We start from the raw sequence: 22,146 nt of genomic DNA on the forward strand, positions 1-22,146 counted from the left end.
GCTTGTATTTCTTTGAGATTTTCTCCAGGCTTCATCTTGAACAACTCATATTATTGAGTCAAAGTACTCATTTTATTCTTCTTAACTCCTTCAGTGCCTTCATGAGAAATCTCTAGAGCATTCCATATTTCTTTTGCAATTTTCAGATTACTCACTCTGAAATATTTTTATTGACTCGAGGTACTTGCAATAATCAATTTAGCCTCAAAGTTGAGTAACACCAATTTTTCTTCCTTTTTTGTAAATCACTCCTTTCTTTTCTTATGAGTTGTCCTTCTACAGTTTTATATGGAATGTAAAGACCAGTCTCAACAATATTCCATAAGTCAAGGTCTGAGGCCTTAAAGAATAATCTCATCTTACTTTTCCAGAAAGTATAGTTTCACCATTGAATCCTGAAAGCCTATTAATTTTAGCACCTGTAGGCAAAACACCGTCACCAAAACTAGTCATAGAATCCTCTTAGAATATTAAGTCTTTTATTAAGAGTCTAAGCTCTGATACTAAATGTTATGGTAGATTAGGTAATATTTAAAAAATTTTGAGAACTTGAAAATAGTAAAGAGCTAAAGAGTGAAGAAAGAAGATAATGCACTCAAGATTTATACTAATTCAGCCACAAACTTGGCCTACATGCAATCCTTAATATCACAGTTGAGATTTTCAATTAAAATCACAAACTTCAATAGGTGCTTGCCACTACAGTATAACTTTCAAAACTAACCTTATCTTGATTTACTTAACAAACCTTGCTACAATCTAGTAAGTTGTTATAAACACTTGAAAAATTCCTTTTCAAGACTTCTGAGAAAATAAGATAAGCTTTTTACAAAAAATTCTCTTAAAGAGTATCTGAGAATACAAATGAAAGCTTATAAACTTTTGAAAGCTTTTCACAATTCTTTTCAAGAATGATAAATGAATGCAATAAGTAAAAGCACAATTTGAAATCTCTTTAAATGCACAAATGATAATTTGCTTGCTTAAGGATCATTAGTTTTAGTTTTGGTTCAAAATGAATCACTTATATAGTTTTTGAAAGTTGACAGACTGTTGGAACAGTGATTCTATCCATTGGAACATTTTCTTATAAGTGACTAGTATAATCACATGTGATTTTGTGCTGAAGAAGTTTTAGAATACTAAATGTGATGAATCACACGTGAACACCTTGTCCTCTCATACGTGGCTTTGCACTCCTGTATAATCATCAAATTCTATGTGTTAAAACTCGCATGGTACCATATTGCTCTCTATGAATATACTAACATATCAGAGTGCTAAAACTTACGAGTGCATCATTTGCTCTCATGCATGGTTTTGCAAATAAGAAACTATCATCAGTTTTGTGTGACAAATTACACGTGGAACCTTTACTCTCTCACACGTGAAATGGCTGGCAGAATGCTAAAGTCATTCTATGTGATCAAAATTTGTGTGGAACCACAATGATATCACACATGAAATTGCAAACATTAATGCATAAACTTGTCTGATGCATATTCACATGTGAAACAATGCATAACTCAAGCAAGATTTTACATGATCAAAAGATATAGATTTGTGAATCAATGATCATACATGTGACAATTTTAGCTTGGCTTGAGAAGATTTAAGACTCAATAAAATAAAGTGTGATTGTTCAACAAAAATCACGCGTGGCTACCATTAGTTTCACATGTGGTTTTGCACTTTGTCACAATACAATGAAGCATAGATGCTAAAACTTGCATAGACAATAAAGCCTTTCACGTGTAGTTTTGCATGCAGAGACAAAGCTTAAGACAACATAAAACACAGGTACTTAATCATATATGAAGCACTACTTCACACTTATGTGATTTAGCTGTTAGTGTGCCTAACATATAAAAACTCATGAGTAACCTATAAAATTATGTGTGATCCTACCTCTCACTATGCAAACATCTTCTATGAAAAACCACATGCAAAAAAGACATTGTTTGCAAGGTTTAACATGCTTAGATGAGTCTTAATGCATATAAAAGAGATATGATGCATTCATTTAGTGATTAAGAAAAGTAATTAAGCTCTTTAAGTTTTCACATTGAATTTGAGATAATTTAAATTACTTATCTAAACTTTTTCATCTTCTCTTGATTCTTCATGCTCTTAAAGTTTTGTTTTTATCCATAATTCTTTATATCTGCACAGATAACAAAGGTCTCTTCTATCGATTTTGTAATCATCAAAATACATAATTCAACACTCAATACCTAAGAGACACTTGAGCTTACCCAAATCCTTTGTTTGAAAGGATATCATTACATGTTTTTTGAGCTTGGTAATTCCATCTAGATCATTTCCTATTATAAAAATGTCATCAACATAGACCACCAGAAAAATGAACCGATTAGATGGTGAATGGCAATGGAACATAGAGTGATCTTCGTGAATTTTGTGAAGATTTTTCTTTTTTTAACATTTTTCTCACTTTATTATTTTTTATAAATATAAAATATTTTATTTTTCCTTCAAAAATATAAACTTCACAAAAATTTACATATCTCAATTTTAGAGGATTTAAACCCTCTAAAACCACATGCATAAATGATTCATATTTGTATTAATCATTTTCAAAATGCAATTTTCCACTTCATTTTATTGCTTTCGTTGATGATAATTATTCTATTTTGTTGTGAAATATAGTTATGAATTCCCATGGAGTCCCACAAAATACTTACCATTTTATGGAGGTGCTGCTTACCATGACTACCATCATTCGGTTAGTGAAAATTATTAATGAAACTTTGCCTCTATATTCACTTTTGTGATCTTATTTATGGCACCCACAAGATACGTTCATATTTTCCCTACTTATCATTTTAATTATAATATGAAAATTTAGGTCAACCAACTTGATTGATTCAGTAAACTATTAACTAGTGTTTTGACTAGTTTAACAAAATGTTTTTGTTTATGATTTTGGTTGTGGTTCAATTATGATTTTGACCATTAACCCATACACTAATGTCTTGATTAATTCAGTAACTAATCTAGTTTCCAATACTTTGATTTCAATACTTATCAAACAAGTTATTCAATACACATATTTTCGTAAATCATGGATGAATAATTCACATCTTATTCTCAATCATATATTGTACGTAATATGAGACTTTTTTAACTAAATTAAGTAGACTAATTAAGGTAAGGTGTTAAAAATATTAGTTGACAATCATTCTTTAAAAAACAAAAACAAAGAATGACAATGTCATTTGAAACTACTTTCACTAAATGCTTTGGGAGAATATCAAAGAAGGTCCCTCAAAAGATTTAAAATCTAGCTAGGACTATAGACAGATTGGGTATTTGTTAAAGCAATAATCACTCATTAATTTATTAATGTTTACTTGTTAGATTGGATATTAAATTTTTTTTCAGGATCCATCCTTGCTATTTTCCCTTCTATTTTCTAAAGCATTTCAAGATAAATTATAAGGTAAAATGACAAGTTGACCTTTAAAGTATAGGCCCAAGGACATTTGCAAACATAAACTCATTTTTGTTGAACTTTTACCTCTAAATTGTTAAAATTATAGCAATCTCCCTTTACCATTAACTTTGACTATTAGTTGATCAAAATATTATAGAAAATTATTTCAAAAATTATTTAAAAAAAAGACCAAAAGAATCATAGAAAAAATCCAAAAATTACAGAAAATAACTAAAAAATAAAATTTGTAATTTTTAGGTCCTTTTCTATGAATCTTTTGCTTTTTTTTTTATAATTATTTAATCAACTAATAATTAAAGTTAATGGTAAGATGAGATTGTCACAATTTTAAAAAATATGGGTGATAATGCATAGAGCTGGGCTTCGCTGGAGCTAACAGTTATAGTTGGCCCCTCCTCACAATAAACACTACGTCATTAGAAAATGATGGAGGTGAATCCGTGTTGTCATATAAAGAAGATTGCAAAGAAAAGTCTAAGACTCTTTTAGTTATGTTTTGAGTTTGAACTTGGAATCAATATTTATGAGGTAAAATGACAAGTGAAAGCATTAATAATAATGGAAGACATTAAATTATTGAAATATCATAGAAATATCATAGTCTTTTATTTGAATTTAAAAATTAAATAACTATTATAATAATCAATGAATAGAACGTGACTTTTGAATTTAAGTAAAGTTAGTTGTAAATTTAAATAATACTCTTTCCGTCTCAAATTATAAGATACTTTTAGGAAAGATTTAATGTTCCAAAATATAGGACACTTTGATAAAAATAAAGTTTTATTAATGATACTTTTTTAATATTATCTTTTTTATATATTCTCTCTCTTCAATATTCTTTCATCAATAAAGTATTAAATGAAAGGTATTTTTAAAAGTTTATATTTTTGTCTTAAAAAAGTAAGGTAATAAAGTGTATTTAATAAATTTTATTGGTATGTGAGATTTTATCTAAAAGTATTTTATAATTTAAGACGAAGGTAGTATTGCTTATGAAATATAATATAATTTTATTAAAAATTTAATCAAAACTGTTGAAAAGCTTTGATTTAAAGGTGATGATGAGTAAAGGAGGGAAAATGAGAGTAAGAGAAAATGAGAGATCACTCATCTAATAAATAACATTACATTAGACCTTTTAAATAATTTTTCTAAAAGACTTCAGAAAATAACTCATTTCAGATTGTCGTAAATATATTTTGAACAGCACCGTGAGTTGAGTTGTGCATCTGAACCTCTTGCCACCGCTTCAAGCTAATATAATAAACAATGGCAGGTTCAATAATAATAATAATAATAAACAATGGCTATGTAAAAATCATCTATAACTCCTTGAGTAATGTATCTTTTATGCCCCTGAATAAAAACCAACAAAAAAACTGAATAAAAAAAATAAATTAACCCTTAAATTATAAAAGTCTAAAATCTTAAATTCATTTTAACATAATGTCGGAAGAATTTCATGTGAGAACACTTGACTCAACATAATGAAAAAGATGACCCCAAAATTTTTGAAATTTCACTGAAGAACCTGTATAGAATTTCTTTTAAATTTGTAACAGAAATGTTGAAATTTTCCTTATTTAAATGAATAACATAAATGATTTGTTTATTTTCATATTGTATGTTATTCATTTATTTATGAAATGTTATTTATTTCTTTATTTCACTTGTTTATAGTCTCACTCTCACTTGATTTCATTTCAAGGGCTATAAATAAGTGAAGTAGGAAAACCAACAGCATTTCATAAGTAAATGAATAACATATAGTATGAGAACAAACACGTTGTCTTATCATAAAACTAACACTTGGAATAAAATCAAGTAAAACTAGGGCTATAAACCAGTAATGTTAGATCATTAATAACATTCTATAAGTAAATGAATAATATACAATATGAGAATGAACATGTCGTTTATGTTGTTCATTTAAATTAGGGTAATTTTGTTATTTTTGTCACAAATTTGAAAGAAATTCCAAATGTTTAGTGAAATTTCAAAAATTTTGGGGTTTTTTTTTAATGATGTTGGGTCAAGGGTCTCCAACTGAAATTTTTCTTATGATGTCCCCCTTAAACTTTTGAAAACAATACAATCTAACCCTTACTATTAATAAAAGTTAACTTTTACCATTAGCTAACCAAAAAATAATAAAAAAAGATCACAAAAATTATCATAAATGATGCAAAAATTACATATAATAACAAAAATTATAAGAAAAGATCAAGAAAATTTTATTTTTAAAAAAATAATTTTTGAACTCTGTCTATTTTTTGATCAATTAACTGTTAAAATTAATTTTTATTAATAATAAGAGCTAAATTATATTATTTTTAAAATTTAAATAAGAACATTAAATTAACAATAAATTTAAAATTTTTAAATTTATAATTTAATGGTCAATTTGTCCTGTTATTCTAAAAAATTATATAATTATTATTACATAGTACAAAATAAAATTTCATTGCATTGCTGTCACGGAAACGAAACAGGCCCAAGGAGGGATGGACCACACGCAAATAAAATTTCAGACGTCATATCTTATAATCTTCTAATCTTATTTTTAAATTATTTTTAATATATTTAATTAAAATCAAAAAAGTTTTTAAAACTTATCAACTCTATTTAAAAAATTTAATAAATGCTCAACTGTACTCTTATTTTCTTGTCAATAATTTTACATTTATTAAATATATATAATTTAATAATATATTATTTCTCTTCAACATTTAATAAAAAATAATAAAAAATTATTTGTAATAAAAAAAATTGATGATATAAGTTATAAGTATGATAAAAAAAAAAATTCGTATATGTCTTGTGAATAAAACCGAGGGACTATATGACAAAATAGACAAGATTTTCACTGTTCGTGAAATCATGAACAGTGAAGTGAATAGTAGACATTGCGTCGTTCAAAAGTATAATATTTTTTAAGAAAAATTGTGGTATTCTTTTTTATTTTCCATCAAAAAATTCAAGATTATTTAACTATTCTGACTACCGACATTTTAAGAAATATTTAAACATTATATTTTTATAATATTTTACTAGAATATTTTAAATTATATGATTTTTAATTACCTTTAATTTTTGCATCTGTCATAAAATAAATGTAGGGATATTAATAATCATGCTATTAATAAAATTGATCAGTGGTTTAGCGGGACCATTCATTTATTAATGAAAGTATAAAAAGAAAATTTTAATAAATAGTACATCAAACAAATAATAGTTGTTTCGTACAAGCATGATCAAAGGACCTCAATTAAAATTCTCTTATAAAAAATAGAAAGATAACATACTTATCATTTAATTAAACTTCTAAAAAAAGTTAACTAATATCCGGGCATCGCACGTACTAAATTAAATCCAGTTCATTTGTATTGTACCTATATATAAACAAGGGATGGAACAAAAGTGGATAAAAATTCAGAGCCCGTATTCATTTGTATTGTACCTATACGTACTGTTCATCCTGCTCTGATGAACAACCCAAAACAAATAGAAAAAGTCAAATTGTAATCAATCTAAAGTCGGCAAGACGGCTAAGTCTATATATAAAAGGACCATATCATGAGACGAATATGCTGCAGCGGACTTCGCAGGAACATAATAAGAGGAGATAATATTTATTGAGTCTCAAGATAAATTTGTGTAAAATACAATAATTTTTTTGAATATTTGTTCAAATTATAGAACTCTTTCTTTCTTTTTTTAACTTATATTTTATTTCATTTTTTTATAACTTTTTTAGGAATATTTCATTTAAGATTTAAAATGATTAATTTATTAATTAAAATCATGCCAATATTTTAAATTATCAATTTGTCCTATTCATTGTTAATTATTAATTTATCCTCACAATATAATTGTTTTTTTCCTCTTGGTCTCTATTTAAAAAAAATTGTAGCTATTTTCATTAGATAAATTGGCCCACTGGCACAAAAAACTAAGAAAATATGGATCAAATTTTGAAAAGTTGAAGGTGGGCTGGTTTACATTAATATATAAGAGATATATCATTGATATTTAAGAAATTTATTATTAAAAATTTAAAAAAATTATAAAGGGTTTTATCATTGGGTATGTCATTGATAAATAAAATAAATCAGATATAATATAAAATATAATAAATATTGAGCTGTTTGCTTAATTTATACCTATAACATGGGTTATATTTACAAAAGCCTCTTTTTACATTAAAATGTTTTAAAAATATTAAAATTAATTAATATAAATTATTCTGACTAGGATAACTGATCAGGATCAAGTTAGCATTCCTACTTTTTAATCCAAGTCATGCCCTTTATATATACATTAGTATCACTAACTACCAAGTAATTACCACCTAATCACTTCTAAAACTCCAACAATTTATGTTATGAAAATTTTATATTGAAGGGATGCTTAAATAGGTTTTAAAATAAAGTAGTAGTTGGTGTACTTTATTCTAAATTCATTATTTTTTCCGTCCAAAAATAAAGTATTTTTTTGAAGAGTTATATGTTCAAAAATGTAAGGCATTTTTAATTTTTTAATATGTAATTATTGCTTTTTTTTAAAAGTGCCCTTTTTGGTAATAATTTTATATTTATTGTAGGGTATTTAATAGGAGTAAATATGAACAAATAGGGTTAGTTGAAAAGTATGTGACTATTTTATTGGGGGATGAAATTCGGTTAGAAATGACTTATATTTTTGAACAAAGGAAATAGCATTTAAGTTTCAAAAAACTGTTATTGAAAGATGAGTTGTAAATATTATTTCATACAGATTTAAGTTGCAAATAAGCCTTTAAATTTTATAGGTGAATCCCATTTTATTGGTTTCAATATTTGCAACTAACTTTGTATGACATTTGCAAGTCCTCTAATTTTTGTCACGGAACTTCGTTAAAGTCATCATTTAGTGGGGCTAAAGTGTCATTTCTCCCGTATATGCTGTTGAATGATTCGTTGTATATAGTAATCATATCGAAGTGTCTTATTGTCTTCAGATAGAAAAAAAAATTAAGAGCATAATGTTGCCGTACGTGACGATGGAGGAAGCAGAAGAAGCAATGGGAAGAGGGCTGAGTTATGCAGAGAGAGTATGGTTCAGATACTCAGCCAACAAATCAGACTTTGTACTTCACTGCCATAACATAGTGTTCTTGTGCTTCTTTTATTCTGCGGCTTCTCTTCCTTACGTCTTCATTGAGCTCTGCAACAACAAGAGCATAGTGAAGTGCAAGGTTCAGCCAAGGGTCAGAAACACTTTCTGGCAAATGTTCAAGTGTTACAAGAACGTCATGCACACTTTCATCCTCGCCGTTGGTCCTCTTCAGATTCTCTCTTTTCCAACCGTCAAGGTAATTTTCTGATTGCATGCAGAAAAATTGTTTCAACAAAAAATTTAATTTGCCAATTAATTGAACAGTGTCTACTTTGTTCTCCTTCTTCTTCTTCTTGGAATGAACTTAGACGAAAGGTCAAGTTTTTCCAGGATTTCATATCCTCTTGACGGCTTCTCTCTCGCCATATCCCTGCACGGCACCCATATCCAAGTCTTTAAATTCATCTAGTGTTGCATGTCTTGCCACGTCATACCATGTTGTAGAAGCGAAAAACTTTGATAAAATTTAGTTGTATCAAAAACCAATGTTTTTTGGCTTATGCAAACATTGGATGACATGACAAGGCATAGGATAAGAGTTTCAATATAGGCACCATGCTGGGACATAACCAGAGCATAATATGGAAATAATCTAGATTAACCCATCAAGTTAAATTAATAAATCGTTAAACTAATATTTTAACTAGTTTAATAAAATGCTTTATTTATGATTGATTTAATCATAATTTAACTTTAATTTTGATCATTGATCTTTAAATTAATAGTGCACTAATTGGTTTAATAATTGATTTAGTTTTGATACCTTGAGTGAGAGAGAAACACTTGAGAGGACTTGGATATGGTTTTTCATAAGTTCAATATAAAATTCCCGAACAAAAAAAAAATCTAACTCAAAACATGATGGGGAAGAAATAGCAGTTTAAATTTTATATATTTTTTTAAACTTCATCTTGAATTTTGAGTGATTTATAAATACTTTTATAAACATAACCCAAAACCAACTCACATAAACTTTCTTATATCAATACCAATAGAATGCTTAAATTTCTAGATTTTTTTCCTTCATTTTTAATTTTTCTAATGCAAATATCGGCAAAATTATTCAACCGATAAAAATTAAGTGATCCCAATTCATTACCGTTACAACCCAATCCAAAAGTCATGTTTGATCTTCCTTTTTGTAATAACACACTATGATTTTTCTTTAGTTGCTTGGTATTCGAACGGACCTCTCGTTGCCATCTGGATGGGAATTCGTCTTGCAATTGTCGGTCTATTTTATCATTGAAGATTTTGCAAATTACTGGATCCATCGGATCCTCCATAGTCCATGGGCCTACCAAAAGATCCACAAGGTCCACCATGAATATAAAGCTCCGCATGGGCTCGCGGCCCCATATGCACACTGGGCTGAGATTTTGATTTTGGGCTTTCCCTCCTTTCTCGGCCCAACTTTGGTTCCTTGTCATATAACCACGTATTGGTTGTGGTTCGTTTTGCGACAACTTGAAGCCATTGAGACCCACAGCGGGTAATGAATTTCATTTCATAATGTACCATTAACAAGTTAATTGAATCTCTGAATAGAGCTCGAACTTTTTCTTGAAATTTTCTTTACAGACTAAAATAATTATGAAATTTGTCTTCTTAGTCGTAGGAAATCATAATATATATATAAAATTTTATCTATGTCTTTGGGAAGGATGGATGTTTTCAAAGCTGCTTGGAGTTTTCTAATTGTCAAAATTAAGAGACTATAAAATATTCCATTTCATTGCTATTATAATTGGTGAACTAAAATATTTCATTTCTAATGTTGAATCATTGTTTCCACGTTTGAAATTATAATTTTTTGGCTGACGCTGTTGAGAAAGCTAGATTGCTTATCGGAAGAAATTGGACTGTTAATTTCAATTGATTTTTTAATGGAGATTTTGCTAGTTCTTGGCCTTATAGTTTTTTGTTTATCATCCTCCATCTTGGTATATATTCGTAATTATTTTTTAACGTTGTAACCTCTTGTATTAAAGAATAAAAAAAATTTCCATAAAAATTATAATTGTTTGGCTTTTATTTCTTAAACTTTTTATTAATAGGAAATATATTGCATTGCATTAACTTTTTACTGTATAGTATATCCAATAGCTTTCATGCTTTGCTTTAAAAGAAAAAAACGCCAAACTCAATGTTTCAAGTAATGATACCGTTAGTTGGTTGGAATTAGTTATGTTTAAGTTTAAAAATATAAAAAACTAATTTTTTTTTTTTTTCTGCCATATGATCCCATAGTATCTTGTACCATAAAAGTTAAATACTTCAAAACTAGATTTAAGTCCTCCAAAATTGATATTCATGAATTTTTGTGAATATTTTCCCTTTAGTATTTTTCTCATTTTTATTATTTTTTATAAAGTATAAAATCTTTTATTCTTTCCTTAAAAATATAAAAATTCACAAAAATTTACATATGTCAATTTTAGATTATTTAAATCTTTCGAAGCTACATGCATAAATTATTAATATTTGTATTTATCCTTTTCAAAATGCAATTTTCTTTATCATTTTATTATTGTTATTGATAATTATTCTATTTTTTGTTGTGAAATATAGTTATGAATTTCCATGGAGTCCCACAAAATACATACCATTTTATGGAGGTGCTACTTACCACGACTACCATCATTTGGTTGGTGAAAATTGTCAATGCAACTTTGCCTCCGTATTCACTTATTGTGATCTTATTTATGGCACCCACAAGGTATGTTCATATTTCCTTGGTAATCATTTTAATTATAGTATAAAAATTTGGATCAACCTGCCTGATTAATTTGGTAACTATTATTAACCAGTGTTTTGATTAGTTTAATAAAATATTTTATTTATGATTGGATTGATCACGGTTTCGGTTATGATTTTAACCATTAACCCTTAAACTAATATTTTTATTAATTTAATGATTAGTTCAATTTTCAGTACCTTAATTTCAAATGCTTATCAAACAAATTCAATATAGATATTTTGGTGAATCATGGACAAATAATTCTCAATCATATATTGTACTTAATATGAGACCTTTTTAATTGAATTAAGTAGATTAAGGTAAGAGGTTAAAAATATTAGTGAACAATCATTCTTGGTTTTTTTTTCAAATGGATATATCATTTGAAAACTACTACCTCTAATATATTTTAGGTGAATATCAATGAAGGACTCCTAAAAAATTTTAAAATTTGGCAAGAACTCTGAATAGATTAGATGTTTGTTAAAACAATAATTTACTTGTTGATTTGTTTATGCTTACTTGTTAGATTGGATATCAAATTTTTTCAAGAGTCCTTCATTGATATTCTCCCTTCTATTTTCTAAAGCACTTTGGGATAAATTAAAAGGTAAAATAGCAATTTAAACCCTTAAATTATAGGCCCTTGAGCATTTGGGAACATAAATTCATTTTTGATGAATTTTTACTTTTAAACTTTTAAAATTGTGGCAATCTCCCCTTATTATTAACTTTGACTTTTAGTTGATCAAGATATTATAAAAAATAATCTCAAAAATTATAGAAAAAGATTACAAGAATCATATAAAAGGACCTAAAAATTTCAGAGAATGACAAAAAATAAAATTTGTAATTTTTGGTCTTTTCTGTAAATCTTTTAATTATTTTCTGCAGTTTTTTATGTCTATGTCTTTTTTTTTTTGTAATTTTTTAGTCAAATAAAAGCCAAAATTAATGGTAGGGTGAGATTGTCACAATTTTAAAAGTTTGCAATTAAAGTGTATTAAAAATCAGTTTAGGATCTCAAATATTCATAATCCTATATAAGTGCTCAATTGTCAAATTAAATAGATTTTTTTTTTTATTAGCATATCATAAATGCTGCGTTGTGATATGTAATGAATCCTTTATATATAGGACCAACTAAAAAGGTCATACATGTTAAGAACGAGGTGGAGAGATTAATACGTAGTTATGATCGTTTCATTTTATATTATAAATTAAACAAATGGAGGTGTCTCTTGCAGGGATACCGATACAAGACGAAGCTACTAAAGAAGGCATCTCTGAATCAACAAAACCACAAAACAGAGTAGCTGTTACCAGCAAATTAACATGTAATTGTTGTGAGGGCATGCATGGTTCACAAGGCTTGATATGCTTAATATATAGAGTAGGGACTAATTTGTATTAGAATATAAAATATGTACTGTATAAGTTTTATGTTGCATAAACATCACGCTCTATTATTATAATTATAATTATAATTATAAATTATAATATTATGAGAATACATATATACATATACATACACATACATAAATACATACATACATACATACATACATATATATATATATATATATATATTAATTCTTGAGATTCTATTCAGTTTTAATTTTTAATTCAATTTCATATTTAATATATTGCAATTATAATGAATTCTCACCTTTCAATGTTTATTAAGTTATTTATTATTGGGTTAAGGTGCAATTTTTTTTTCCTAAACTATTCTCAAAGGTGCAATCACTACTACAAAATAACTTTTTTACATCACATTTTTAAACATTTTTACATCACAATTAAAGGAGACATTATATTAGGCAACTTATAATGATAGTTTATCTATATTACATATATCCATGACGTGAAAAGAATTAACCACATTCCCTTTAAGAAAGGGGGTGTGGTTTTTAAACAAACCACGTCCCACTCTCAAAAAGGAAAGATGGTTTCCCATTCTTATAATTTATAGGAATGGAAAACCACATTCCCCTTTTAGTAGTAGTGACGTGGCTTTTATCCATACCACTTTCCTTTTTTAATATTGGTGACGTGGTTTTTATAATTTTTTAAATATATAATTTACATTTGTTTTACAATCAAAATAAAACCTACTAAAGTATCCCACAAAAACAATCATTCATACAGCCAAAGTCTAGCAAATAGCAACTCATATTTATAGCTATTTATACACTATTACAACAAAATATATCAAATTAAGTATACCAATAGAACAATAAAACTATTGTCACCTATTCAAGTGTCAATATCTACGGCCAAATTTCAAACAAACTACTTGACCACATTAGTGTTCATATCCTTCTAACTTTTCATTATTTTTGCTAAAATTCTAATTTAATGGACAAACTATGAAATCACTATATAAATAGCTCTTGAAGAAGATAACCTGTTAAATTGTTTCGAATGTCACTTATGTTTTCATTAGTGTAGGGCTACTCATTGTCAAAAAGCTACAAATTTCATCAGAAGTTTATTAGATTTTCAAATTCTAAAGCTTTGCAAAACTAGTATTATTAAAATAAATAACAAAGTAACTTACCATGTGTAAATTTTTGTTAGTTTCGGATTGAATAATCTCATACATATAACGGATAATAAAATATCTGCACTCTATACTCCCTATTTGGTGATGGCATTGAAAATTAAAAGTCAAATGATAAGTATAAACAAAATATATATGAAATAATTGTGGATAAAAAGTATTAAATTAAAATTACTTACATTTTAAAAGATCCAAGTCAATAGGAGATTTTTTGACATACATTTTTTGGTGGGCAACGCTTTTCCCTGGTCATATAATATATCTTTAGTGCTTTATATAAAATTTAAATAAAACATAAAGTATTAAGGGTTAATGAGCAAAAATGAACCCTAAACTCTTGCTCAAAAAAGTGCTCTGGATTTTAAACTCTTAAAATAGGCAAAATAAACCCTAAACTTTTAAATTCATAGCAAAATGAATCCTGCCTGTTAAATTTTCAAACACCATTACTGTTCATGCTCTATTGTTCACTGTGGGCCTTGGTCAATACTGATGTGTCATTGTCAATGAACGCCATAGACCCTAAACTATTATGTTAGTAGCGTTTTAAACCCTGAACTTTAAAATTTTGAGTCAATTACCTCTACCATTTATATATAGAACATTGATTATTATATAGATCAAATTAACTTCAGCGTGATTCACCGCGGTAAAATGCATTATTGGCCATGGAAAACAACCTATAATTTTGTGAAATGATATTTTTTGCCCTTTTTTACAATGTTTTCCAAATGATTAGTATCTCATGCTTCTGTATACTTTATAACTTTAATTTACTCTTATTTTGAATAATATTTTTATTTATTTAATGGTAAAAATTTAGGATCCCATTTGAAAAGAAGTTTAAGTATTATAGGATTTTACAAACGATGGACACGAAAGTCAATGATTTCATCAATGAATTTAAAACTCAAATTAATCGATTAATTAAAATTATCTAATATTTAAACTTCTTTTTAAATAGGATCCCAAATTTTTACTATTAAATAAATAAAAATTACTAAAAATAAGACTAAATCAAATTTATAGAGCATATGAAAGTACGGGATACCAATCGTTTGGAAAATATTGTAAAAAGAGCAAAAAATGTCATTTCATAAAATTATGGGTTGTTCGCCACAGGCAACGATGTATTCACTGCAATGAACTATTCTGAGGCTAATTTAATCTATATAATAGTCAACGTTCTATACATAAATAGTGAGGATAATTTTCTCAAAATTTTAAAGTTTAGGATCCAAAGCGCTACTAACATAATAGTTTAGGGTATTAATAATGACATGTTATCATTAACTATGGTCCATAGTGAACAGTACTGTGTGAACAGTACGACGTTTAAAAATTTGACTGTCAGGGTTCATTTTGCTATGAATTTAAAAGTTTAAGGTTTATTTTATGTATTTTAAGAGTTTAGAATTTAGGGCATTTTTTGAGCAAGAGTTCAAGGTTCATTTTTCTTATTAACCCAAGTATTAAAACAATGTAAATATCTAATATTTATAAAAATAATCTTAACTTATGTGTCAAATATATTTTTAGTTTCAGCAATAGATTGTTTGCTTATGGAACAAAACCAATAGATCTCATGCAAATGCAAGCATACAACACAAAGGGACTAATCATAACTACAAAGAGACAAATGAAATTAGTACATGAAAATAAAAAAATATTATCAAACTAAATATATATATATATATATATATAAATGAATATAAAAAACTTGCCCTTTAAGAATTGGGGTTAGATAACATGGCAATTTTATTTCTAAAATAGTATTGCCTACATATCTCGTCCTATCATTGATATCGTTGCGAGTCGATGATAAAGAAGCTGGACACAAAAATCCAAATTGATCTTTCTAGGGTCCAGTGTAAAGATTACTGAGAAACCTATTAATAAAAGGATATAAAAATTATTGCATATAAATTAAAATAAATGATGATGAGATAGAATATAGTTCATAAAATTATAAGATAGATAACATAGCCTATGAGATAGCCGGCTCCTTCATCAACAAGAATTCCAAGATGTCTTTCTTATCAATTTCTAGAATTCAAGCAACTCTATGAAGCTCGAATCGGTCTACTCACTTCTTGGTTTTAAGTTAACCAATCCTAACATAGCTGTCAAGAGTGTAAACTTAGTAAACTTAGAGTGTAAATTCAAGCAACTCTACATCACTACGCAAGTTGTCATATACCTATGAATGTGCAAATGATGTCATCTTAATATCATAAATTATATCCTCTATCCTATCATCCTAATCATTAATAATTTGCTCATTCTGGGATATAGAAGTTGTTCTTACTTTCCCTTACCATATCCATTTTGTATACCTTAAATTTATTCCATCACAAATTAACTGCTCTTTTATTTCATCAATAACTAGTTCAATCTTATTCATGTAGGTAACACAAGAACAACAATACTTCCTATTTTTACTAGGAATATTTTTTCTAGCAAATTCAAGAAACTAATCCACACCATCCTCATACTCCTCAATCATTCTACTAGCATTCATTCAATTACAATCCATTTTATTTTTACCTAATAAATAATCACAGTCCATCAAATTAGCAATTCACTAGCTTACTTGTGCTTCAATTAGACTCATTTCTAAAACACATTGACAAAGTCTCCCCTTAAAGATTGAACATCTTAAAATTACAACAACCAGAAATCAATAGAACCAACAAGCAATTAAACAAATATTTACCCACTAAAATTAGAAAAATATCAAACTTTAGCATATCCAAGTTCAATTTCTAAAAAATAATTTAGCAAAGTCTGCCCTTAAAATTTAACATCCTAAAATTGCAACAATTATAAACCAATAGAAGTAGCGAGAAATTAAACAAATATTTCCTACCTGAACTAATTCTCAAACTAAATTCAATGCTTGAATTTCTTTCTTGCCAATATTGTATACTCACTTTATAAATATTATCTAAAGTATTATTTTTATTGATTTTGTGTGGAAGGTTTAATGCAAGGAGGACCTATAATTATATGATTATAATAGTATCTAAAATATTATATATTCTCTTTATAAGTCTATAATTCAATCAAATAAAATTTGATAAAACATATATATGCAAGGAGGACCTCACTATTATCACAAATTCTCAAGTGCAGCATTCTTTGTTTTAATTTTCATCAAACTATATAACTAAATCAAAGCAAATATATCACTTACGTGGAGACAAGCTGGAGCGTGGAAAATTGGACAAAAGGTGTGGAAACAAATTGGAAATAAATCAAAGAAATAAATCTTGTAGGTGTAAAGCTGAGTGGAGATAACTTAGCAAATAAAAAAGAAAGAAAGAAAGAAAGAAAATATACCTAGAGTGTGTAGGAGACAGAGCTATTTTAAGAGAGAAGAGGAGAGGGGTAGTGGGAGAGATGAGAGACCAAGAGATAAGACCTATGTGGGTCTCGCAAGTGTGAAGCTACTTAGTTATGAGTGGTTAGGGTTTCGTTGAGACAAAGAGGAAGTTGAGAGATAGAGACAGAAATGGATATGAGAGATAGAGAGGGAGGGAGCTACGAATTAGGTTTTTTGGAAAGGTAATAGAGATAGAGACAAAGAAGGAGAGAGCTGAGAGACATAAAGACAGGTAGGAGATAGAGAGGGACCTATAGGTTTTGAAAATAGAAGCTGAAACTTGAGACGTTTAGGCACGGGGCTCCAAAAATTAGACTATTCCATGTCACCCACCACCAGGAAGGGGATGTGGATTGTAGAATCAACGTCAATTTACAAGAATCTAAGTCCCCTACTTTTTGGATGATGTGGATTCGTAAAAATTAAAAAAATAATTTTTTTACAATCCATGTTCTCTTTTGTTTGGGTGATGTGGATTGTTTTCTTTCTAAATCACCAATTCTAAATGTGACATGAATTAGCATAGTAGAAGTGCCATTTTGTAAGTAAATGTTGCCCCTAAACTACTCATTATAGTAATGTTACTCCCGTCATTTAAACATCCATTCACTGTAGCTGGTGAGACCTACTTTTATGAGTTAAGGTGAAATTTTATCCCTAAACTATTTTTAAAGGAGCAATGTTGCCCTTGCTTTTTTAAAAATCATAAACATTCATTAATTATAACTAGTAGGACCCACTTTTCATTATCTCTCTTAGTAATGATTTAAAAATCATACCAAATCAAACAATCAGACCGTCAATTAGAGCCATCATTATCGACTCGATTTAGACTAAAAAAACTATTTTCATGATTGAGCCAGATTGGATAAGAGTTAAGCAGCTAGTAAGTCATAAACCAAAGTTGAATTGAGAATCAGAGTGGTTTTCCAAAAACTGGATGATTTTAAACATAATATGATTTAAGACCATTTTTATAAAGATATCGATAGTTATCAATGCAACTACAGATACTTTTAAGTCTAGTCATATCTAATTTAACCAAGATCCACTTATATTTGACAAGTTATAAAATTATAATTTATAATATTATTAATTTATGACATCATTATCTCATTTTATTAACATACTATAAATTTTTTTCTCATATTTATTTTATATACACATTTTATATTATTTTTATTTAACATTATTATAATTTTATATTTATATATACACTTAATATTATTTTATTTAATATTATTTTAATTTTATCTTTATTTAATTTTATAATTTTTAAATGGTGAGGGCAACATTGCTTTTCTAAGAATAGCTTAAGAGAAAAATTGCACCTTAACTCATGAAAAGTAGGTCCCACTAACTACAATAATAAATGTTTAAATAGCAAGGCAATATTGCTTTAATTTAATTAGTTTAGGGGCAATATTGCTATGATGAGTAGTTTAAAAACAACATTGTTCTTTTAAGAATAGTTTAAGAAAAAAATTGCACCTTAACCCTTTTATTATTTTAGCAAATCATGAACAAACTATTCACCAAATTCATATAAATTAGATAATATATGTTATTAACAAATCAAATGGTTCATGTCTCTTTATACATGCATATTATGACGGTTTGAATCCTTAATCTGTCTGTTTTCTTTATTCCATCAACCAATATGAAAAACTTGAGAGTATTACCATCACATGTCAAAACTAATTTGGACCCTCATAATATGGGCCGTACATTATTATCAATGGTGGTCTTATATGTACCTTGGAAATTTTTTTAACTATTTCATTTCATGCAGTTGCACATTTTAGAAGAACTCAAATGTGAAATCTTAAGATTGTATGATTTGACTCCTATTAGTTAATTGAAGTGAAAGCAAATGCCTCTTAGTTGAATCTTTAATGCATGTTTGGTTTTTCATTAGTCAAAAGTTAGTTTGTTAAAAGTTAATTTGAAAAAAGTCTATTTGGTAAACTGAAAGTTATTTGGATTATATATGAGTGAAATGTGTTTTTGAATGTATAATTATCAAAAAAAGACATTAATTTATGATAATTTTTAATTTTTGTTATACAAATGTAATATATTTAAAACATTTAAAAATGTGATAAAAAATTTAATAAATTGAATAATAAGATTAAAAAAATAGAGTTTAATATATTGGACAAAAAATTATATACATGGTCAAATATACATGAATTAAAACAATAAATTTACATAATTAATTATTCAGTCTATATCTGACTTTAAATTGAATTGCAAACATTATCCATCTCTCTTTAATAAACTACACGTGAAAACTAAAAATAGAGACATGTGCTAGCATTATTATAAATATAGGAAAATTATATGACACATTTTTATAAAAAGTAAAATTATTTACTTAAAAGTAACAATTCTATATTATTTAATTAAAAGTAAAATTAAATGTCATTTTTTTCATACAAGGCTATGGATAAACTGTGCAAGGAACAAGTAAATCAAGTCATATTAGAGACCATTAGGTCTCTGCATCTTGAGGGGTCATTGTAGATAATAATATCAAAGTTGTCTTTAGGTGCCTAATGAGTAAGGAGATCAGCACATTTATTTTCTTCTTTAAAAATATGGTCAAAAGTGATAATCCAATCTTTGATTGAAAAATCTCTATTTCTTTAATGATCTCAGAGAGGGGGTGATTTTGGCATAAATTGTGCTACATGAGTGACAAAGCTTCTAAATAATTGGAGTAGATGTGAATTTTGGTGAGTTTGGCAATTCTTCTTGGAGGATACCTGAGATATTTGGAGAAAACTTTAATCCAATTCCCTTGATTTTCACATATGAGGCCCACAAGTAGTAGCCCTATTGATATTTGTTGAACCATCAATGTTGAGTCTGACCCAACCTACTTTAGGGGGTTCCATTTAGCTTTAGATCTTTCACTTCCTTACTTAGGAGATTAGTAGTTGACTAGAGTTTGAGGTCCTTTAGAAATTTTTTGGGTAGAGTAGAAAGCAATATCAATTTCTTGATTATCTTCTTCAAAGAATGTTTAATTGCATATGCTTTTCCACATGTTTTAAGAAACTTGAGTGGAGAGTCTTTGCCAAGGTGTCTTTCTTGTTTTTGAGTTCCCAGCATCATTTTTTGCATTCCACATTATCTAATCCTACACAAAAAGAGAGAAAAAAGTATTAATCTTATAAGTATTAATAATTTTCAACCATACTTCTCTGGATTTTTGGCTATCACGCAAGACATGAATAGCAGAGTTGGGAACGTTACAAGCAAAAGGACAAATACATTAATGAGGTTTGCTCCCATTGTCATTTGTGATTGTGGTTTAAAGTCTGTCCTAAGCAACTTTCCACAAAGTGTTTAATGATGATTTTATGAGGATTTATGGTTTTATGAGGAATGTTGTTAGAGAGCATTTAATATTCAAAAATTCTCCATAAATATATTAGTTGGAATAGTGTGACTCCATTAATGGCTATTAAAGAGTTTAATGATATTAATAAGGGCTAGATGAAGCTAAGAAATTCTATGGGTATTTTTGTATGGGTAGAGAATGAATCTTAAGAGTGAAGAAGTGTTGAGTTAGTTGTGAAAATTACTCAAAAATTGGATATTGATGAATTAGTTTGTGCTTCATTGTAGAGGAATCATTTTGGGACCACTCAGCTTCTTGAAAGCTTTAGGAGTGAGAAATTGAGAGGTGAAACCTTTGACCTCTTAAATATTTGAGGTAATGGGAGAATTCTACCTTGTGCTTTTGAGTGTTAATTAGTTTATTAATTTATGTTTGAAAATTTGAATGTGTGAATTTGAATAAATTGCAAGTGTGTCATGAATTATTCTAACTTCCATTATGTTGGTTTCCTTTGTAAGATTCAATGAAATTGTGAATTTTGAGTTTAATGATTAAGTTGGAGTTCAATGATACAATTTAATAATACAATTCAATGATTTTGTGAAATGTGAGTTCAATGACTTGATTATGAATAGTTCAATAATTACGTGTTTTAAGGGAGTACAATGAATATGTGTTAATGAAGTATTATGTGTATATGTGATTATTGGAAGTTCAATTATTTGCATAAATATAGAGTTTAATGAGATTGGTAAAGTGGAGTTCAATAATTTGATTGTCTATATTATGTGATTATCATGTCTATGATTGGGTACAATGATGAGATGATGCATGCTTGATTATTGAGCAAATGCATGCTTTGAATTGTGCATATCATGGTAAGGCTCCCATCTGAGTTGACGGCTTGCCTAGATTGTTGTTTATGTATTGTCCCACTTGTTCAATAAAGGACTATCCCACTAGTTTAATGAGGGACTCAAACCTAGCTAGTTATCAATTGTTTTAATGAGGAAGCTAGTCTAGGAAAAATGACACCCTAAAGTGTGAGAAATGAGGGAAACCATGACTCATAAGTGCTCACAACTGTTTTAGCTAGGGTAGTCTCAGTGTATAGATAAACCCAATGTGTGAGAGGAATAAGGAGGATATAAGGGAGGTGCGATTATATATATAGTAAGAAAGGGCACATGGTTGCTACATTGTGACCCTAGAGAAATAAAATGTGTGAAAGCCTTGTTCTTTATAAAATGGCAACAATTTGATTAATATTTCATGAGTATGTATCATTGTTAATGAGAATGTGGTTGTAAGCTCTTGAAAACATGTTTTATGATTGGTTGATGATCACTATCTCATATGTTGATGAGAACAAAAAGGTTGAGCTATGCTCTTAAATATATCCATGTTTTGAAATCACTTAATAACTTGCCACTTGTATTTAAACTAATGGATATGTATTAGTATGAGTTTG

General features: G+C 27.9%; 1 protein-coding gene and 1 pseudogene across 1 annotated transcript; both read left to right on the forward strand.

Annotated features, from left to right (window-relative positions):
• LOC129289204 (methylsterol monooxygenase 1-1-like) overlaps nt 1–2,761 on the forward strand; it is a 75,323-nt pseudogene extending 72,562 nt beyond the window's left edge.
• Nucleotides 2,762–8,487: 5,726 nt separating this feature from the next.
• Nucleotides 8,488–12,892, forward strand: LOC129288105 (methylsterol monooxygenase 1-1-like). The gene is made up of 4 exons (XM_054924469.1): nt 8,488–8,831; nt 9,805–10,127; nt 11,207–11,354; nt 12,623–12,892. The coding sequence occupies exons 1-4, from the start codon at nt 8,502–8,504 to the stop codon at nt 12,689–12,691; spliced, it is 870 nt and encodes a 289-aa protein (XP_054780444.1). The 5' UTR covers nt 8,488–8,501; the 3' UTR covers nt 12,692–12,892.
• Nucleotides 12,893–22,146: the final 9,254 nt, after the last annotated feature.

Source organism: Prosopis cineraria, unplaced genomic scaffold (assembly GCF_029017545.1).
Source record: "Prosopis cineraria cultivar Desert tree isolate PC_DT_omini unplaced genomic scaffold, ASM2901754v1 PC12, whole genome shotgun sequence".
Taxonomy (NCBI): Eukaryota; Viridiplantae; Streptophyta; class Magnoliopsida; order Fabales; family Fabaceae; genus Prosopis; species Prosopis cineraria.

Bases quoted from the DNA above. Each gene is read 5' to 3' on its own strand.
- LOC129288105 (XM_054924469.1), top strand. From the start codon at position 8,502: ATGTTGCCGTACGTGACGATGGAGGAAGCAGAAGAAGCAATGGGAAGA. The intron at 8,832-9,804 runs GTAATTTTCTGA...ATTTTTCTTTAG, and splicing joins TCTCTTTTCCAACCGTCAAG to TTGCTTGGTATTCGAACGGA. The intron at 11,355-12,622 runs GTATGTTCATAT...TGTCTCTTGCAG, and splicing joins TTATTTATGGCACCCACAAG to GGATACCGATACAAGACGAA.